Source organism: Histoplasma capsulatum, genomic scaffold (genome assembly GCF_000149585.1).
Source record: "Histoplasma capsulatum NAm1 scaffold_1 genomic scaffold, whole genome shotgun sequence".
Taxonomy (NCBI): Eukaryota; Fungi; Ascomycota; class Eurotiomycetes; order Onygenales; family Ajellomycetaceae; genus Histoplasma; species Histoplasma mississippiense.
Window position 1 is genome coordinate 6,963,134 of NW_001813982.1, and position 5,783 is coordinate 6,968,916.

Genomic DNA, 5,783 nt, shown 5'->3' on the forward strand with positions numbered 1-5,783 from the left:
CCTTAAAAAACCTTAAAAAACCCCATATCTCCTGGCCACCAGACAATTTTCGGCGCCCTGTTCTCTCGCCCGGATTCGATCAATTGATGACCGAAGGTGGAAGTCAACCAACTGACAATTTGGAAGAAAAATGACTCTAAAATTGGGGTGGAGTGGAGATGCTTAGCGCCCGGGTGTGGTGGACCATGCACCGGTTTGCCGCCAAACGCTGAGTCTTGATCACCTCCATCAAATGTTCCATTTCTGAAACTGACAATCTCTCCTTGGAGCTTCATGCAAGGTGTGTCATATCATAAAGTGCAGTAGTCTCATATTAGTCATGGGAGTTTATGTTCAATTTGGATGTCCATGATACTTCCAATGTGCAATTCCAAACAAGTAAAGTACATCTATCTATTCAAAGCTTCATTGCAAACAATTGTAACAATTGTCACTTCCATTCATGAGGCCAGCAACTGTACAAGACTTTCCCCCGTCCGAAATGAACTCTCTGAGCCAGTGCATGACATAGGCCAGGTTTTCAACAACAGATATCAAATTGTTGGCAAGTTGAAGTAATGCTGTTACTTCTACAGTGTGGCTCACTTGTGACTTAATGTTTGAACCTCTTATATTTAACTAATTTATTTTGTTGAATGAGTTCTAACAGCATACACTTGAGGCAATGAGGTTGCTATATATGAATGCACAAACACTATTGCTGCAAATACAAACACTCTGGACATGAGCATATTCAGAAATTCTTTTCATTCTTTGAGATGCAAGTGCCCCATGTGGAACACACATGCGTTTGTGCTGCAGGCCCCGGGCATTACCATGGACCACCTCTTTTCATATTTAAAACACAATTCTCTGACCATTGAGAATGTGAAACCATTTCTTCGGCAGCTACTTTTTGCTTTGGACTTTCTTCACACGCAGGCAGGGATAATACATACAGGCAGGAAGATCATACATAGGCTTTTAATATACAAAATGGGGCTGTTCTGATAGATGAATTTTTAAAATACCTAGTCAAAAAATCTGCTCCTCTCTGTGAGCAATCCATTCTTTTACAAGGAATTTGAGGATGGTGAATGTGATCATCCAGTATACAGATATCTGGAGTTTTGATATGATGGTATGTCTCTCTAAAGAGAAATCATATTGTCCATCAGTTACATTTTGAACTAACTTTTCTATCATTCTTTTAGACCTGGCATTTTGTTGCTGCAAATACTCTAGTTAGTGGCCGGAACCCCGAAAACAATAAACACCATGATAGGCAGTTTATTGCAGAACTAGGAGCCGTGCAGCCGTGCAGGGCCCACCACCACCTGGGCTTATGCACCGGAGCAGAGCGTGTCCAATATTCTGGGACGAAAGTGGTAAGTACATGTATAAAAAGAGAGGCCTAATCAAACACACCCACCCACACTGCCATCTACTACACTTGGCAGTTGGAAAAATATCGTCCCCATGCCGGACATCAACCTCGAGAAACTAGCCGCCAAATATTCAAGGCGAAGATAAAGATAAGTGGGGGTTCCTGCACTTCCTTAGTAGGATCCTTTGCTGGCGGCCTGAGGAGCGGCCAAGTGTCAAGGATCTCATCTTTGATCCGTGGCTAATTGATGGTCTTGGGTTCACTGATGAGCAAGCAGGTGAAGCATTTTAAGGAGCTCTGGCTCGAAGAGGAGGAGGATGAGCAAGGGCCCAGCTCTCAGGGATCGACGACACTAGCGGGGTACCTCACGTTAGTGAATTCGGACTGTATCCTTTTCCTATAGCTGTATTTAATAGATATTTTCCTGAAGGTTGGGAAACTTCAAAATGCTTAAAATTATTATTAGCAATGTATTGCCCTCGCACTGCTTCTTGGGTCCCCTACCAGAAGGTGGATAGACGTCGAAAGTGCGCCGGGATGTCTCTTGTGAAAAACTAAACTACTCCCTGTGGCGCACAAGTGCCCTCTAGGGAGCCTTAGCCTCTCCAGCCCACAAGATATTCTTATTGATAATGCATTGTATTGTTGCATAATTTCTTACTTTGTTTTCTACTACTCATTAGTGGTCAATGACATTTCAGTATTTCTCGTTTAGTATCTACACAGGAGATTATATTTTCCTTCTCCAGTGCATATCATAACAATCTATTCATTACTTTGCTAGTGGCATATTTTAGCATCAACCTTAATTAATCACCCCTGGACGCTAAAATGATTTAGGGTTAAACTTCCGCTTCACCCCATTAGATTCAATCACTCACACCAAAGAGTGAGAGCTAATGAGAGCAACGTGAGGAACAGTCATGGGCTGTTATCACTCTCCCCAGCCAGTTCCAACCATGACAGTGTAGATGAAAAACATTTTGTCAGAAGATAACTAACCTTTAATGTATCTTGGTAAGTTGGCACCGTCTCAAAAATGAGTCATTCTTTACAAAAGTTTAAAGCTTTCTATATGTTGGCCCTAGGCTGCCTATCACGGACTAGCGCACCGCACATATATGCCTCAGCTGCCGACATGCTAATACAACCACTTAGAGTTCCCACAATATAATTGAGCATTTCTTTGCTTATAAATATTGCCTGTAACTAATTATCAAGCCGTAGAAAGATAAGTTAGTTGAATCTAATTCATTATACTGATTTCAGTAATTGAAACAATATTCAGATGATTAACCATTGCTTTAACAGTTATGAGCTCAGCTTACTAGGATTATCTACTACTATCTATCTGACTACGGGTTGCTATCAAATAGCTAGTGATATTAAGGTGTAAGCAACGGGGCTGGAATTAGCTGCTTATATCACAAAAGGTCCTTAATAAGACTCTACGAGGATTAAGCTAACTATAGGAGATAATACGATGATATATGGGAGAGAATTCCGATTGAATGGTTAGATATCGAGGTCGTTGAATGTAGGGGTCAGATTATAACAGAATGATTCATTGGTCTCTAGAAGATTGAGCCAGCTGTTAGTTATATATACACAGTATCATAGACAGATCGAACTTGCTATGATGTAGATGGTATAGTATGATGCCAAAGGCATGATGATAATGCCTTGATTTCAAACCTGATATGATGTTCATGGTGCTATGTTCGGCGATGTCATATCTTTAGAGTAATCATCAATTCCGGCCTTGTACTGACATCTTAGTGCGGGTTTCTTACATTATATTATTGATAATTATCAATTTGTCATTGTAATATATCTGAGCAATATTAATATAAATTTATCATTCTTTTCAATTCAATTTCCGAGAATATATGCATTGATTCAATATAAGAAATCAAGTACACCAGTAACCCGTATAGTAAGTAATCAGTGAATGGTTGATTGATTTTGATATAATATTTTGTAAGTTTATTTCGAACTTTATCAGTTGCAGTAGAAATAATAAAATCTTAGAATTGCTCTTTTTATATATATATTATCTTAATAGATTGGATGGACCTTTTTGAGCCAAAAAAAGATAAAAAGCAGCAAAAAAAGAAAAACCATCATCTCCCTAGCAGGGAATCGAACCCTGGGCTGCTGTGTGAAAGACAGCGATGTTAGCCACTACACCACTAGGGATGGTACGCGCAAGCAAAAGTTGGAAAACTTGGCACTCTTACTCAAAAAAACAAAGTTGCATGTGGCTTGCCTCACATCACCACCATTGTAAACAACTCTCACATTCACCATCTGCCGCTGCGTACCGAGGAAAGTAAGCGGTATATTTGCTCTCTATGTTCTCTATGTTTTTCGTAGAGTGGCGTTTCACCGAGCAGTTAGAGAAAATGCATCACCTTCCTTTACAGTAGCTTCTGCTCAGTGTGCCAGCCCTACGGAGCGACTATCAATAACAACCCCCTAGATACATACCACAGGACCGAGCAATTCATTATTACGGTTAGCATGAAATTTAAAGCCATAGCGTCCCACCTTGATTGAAAGGTTACTAGTAACTATTGGCACATTTTAGTCACTTCCATTGATCTCAGTTCATCTCACTACGCAGCGTAACTTGATCAAATCTCTTTCTGTAGAGAGCACTGGCAGCCCGTGAGACCGCTAATTGTGCTCCACAGCTAGCATCAATAACAGTTTATGCAGCGAAATGAATAGAATGTCCCAGTGGTTTTTGCATCGTATGAATATATATTATCTACATCTGTCCCGCGCACCTCAACCTGGTCCCAAGGAATTGGTGTGATTTTCTGGGGCTTGTCGCCTAAAGCTTGGTTGTGAAGTTAGGTATACAGCATCGGGGTTGGAATGATCCGAGGGCCGAGGCCAAGCGTTGATAATATATCTCAGGCGTCTGCAAAATGCCTCAGAAATGCAGATGCCGAAGGCTGAAAGCTTGTGGATAATTACTCCGTTTTATATCCTTGAAAGGTAAGTAGCTAAAACTCCTAGCCAGTCTTGGCCGGGCATGGTGCATTAAATAATGATCAATTAATAATACATAGTTCAATCCTTACGAGCAACAGCGCACCAAAAATAGAAGTAGCTAAGGGTCGAGCCCCTTGACTTAACCTGAGCGGGGGAAGTTACCGGACCTGGAGCCTCTTGGCTTCTGTTCAAAATGCTTTTCTCACTCCGAAGTATTCGATCCTTCTCCTCGGCAAGCCCCTGACGACCCACATCTTGACCTCTCAGGGACTCGGGTTCATGGATGTTCGAATCATCAGTCCGCGACTCCGCGGTGGGCGTCCGCTTCGCTGTTAGCAATGGAGTTGAGACAGATAGATCGTACCACTGTTACCCCTGTAGGGGGGAAACGAAATACAGCCGGGATACCAGCCTATTATTACAAAATGTTGAGTTGTGAGTTTGGACAGTTAATTAACTATTTAGACTCATGCAGGAGTTATATCGGGGGCCCTTGCTTTTTGCCTTTCGTTTGTTTGCGTGTTGGTTCTTTTGGTAGCGAAAATCGTCAGAATATGGCCCGAATTAAGGATAAATAATATCCGAGGATCCTGCCTGCATCCCCTACCTTGTCCCTTCCTTCAATCCTTGACATGTACTCCGTAAGTTGGAAGGGAACAAATTCATGATCTGTGTTGGTGGGTCTCCAGATAGCGGCGATCATGAGCGAAACCAGTTGCTGATCGATAGCGTGAAGAATGTATTCCAACTTCCAGGGTCGAAAAGGCAACAACAGTTGGGGGAGCAATAAGTTCATTGGCGGTGGTAGTATCGAGTTTTTTTTTCCAGCGGCATGGCGCTTTTCCTCCACAGTGTTCAACAGTTTTCAACCCAGATGCGAGGGACTTTTTCTAATTCTTGTCTGGTTCTATTGCCGATAACTAGTGACTATCAACATGTGGACAGATTAATAATCCATCGGCCAACTTGGTTAACTATTGGCCAGGGATTATTAGATCAAGTCAATACGGGGCATACGAGTTGAATATTACCGTCATGTTTGACAAGCTCAGCAAAAAGCATCTTCCCGACCGGGGGGAGAACAACTCTCGCCCCTGCGACCACTGTCTTCTTCAACCCTTTCCTCATCATCACCGCACCTCTTTACACCCAGATCTCATGGATTAGCCATTCCATCCCCAATTCTATCTTCCGTGGTTGTGGTCGTGTGCTCTCGTCGGGATCCATGATGAAAGGCTCGTCAAGGGCTTTCCCTACCAGACACGCCTCATTACCCGTACCCGGTGGACACAGAATCATGTCTCCATCCCGTCGTGGCGCCAGGATATTACTGTTGGCGGTGCTTGGAATTGTTTTCTTCATATGTTACTTGAGTGTAAGTGCGGTATATTCAATTTTCACCAACGCATTGTTT

General features: G+C 42.3%; 2 protein-coding genes and 1 non-coding gene across 3 annotated transcripts in view; 2 read left to right on the top strand and 1 right to left on the bottom strand.

Moving 5' to 3' along the window:
• Nucleotides 1–1,114: 1,114 nt before the first annotated feature.
• On the top strand, nucleotides 1,115–1,966 carry HCAG_01979 (predicted protein; the record flags this gene model as incomplete). The annotated part of the gene is made up of 4 exons (XM_001544882.1): nucleotides 1,115–1,120; nucleotides 1,194–1,367; nucleotides 1,644–1,735; nucleotides 1,957–1,966. The coding sequence occupies 4 exons, from the start codon at nucleotides 1,115–1,117 to the stop codon at nucleotides 1,964–1,966; spliced, it is 282 nt and encodes a 93-aa protein (XP_001544932.1).
• A 1,527-nt stretch (nucleotides 1,967–3,493) lies between these two features.
• Nucleotides 3,494–3,565, bottom strand: HCAG_09386. The gene has a single exon. It is a non-coding gene; the product is annotated as a tRNA-Glu (tRNA).
• Nucleotides 3,566–5,666: 2,101 nt separating this feature from the next.
• Nucleotides 5,667–5,783, top strand: part of HCAG_01980 (predicted protein) — a gene marked incomplete at both ends in the record, with an annotated part of 1,199 nt that continues 1,082 nt past the window's right edge. The window contains one exon of the mRNA XM_001544883.1: nucleotides 5,667–5,744. Coding sequence (XP_001544933.1) covers nucleotides 5,667–5,744 — 78 coding nt within the window. The remainder of the gene's footprint in view (nucleotides 5,745–5,783) is intronic.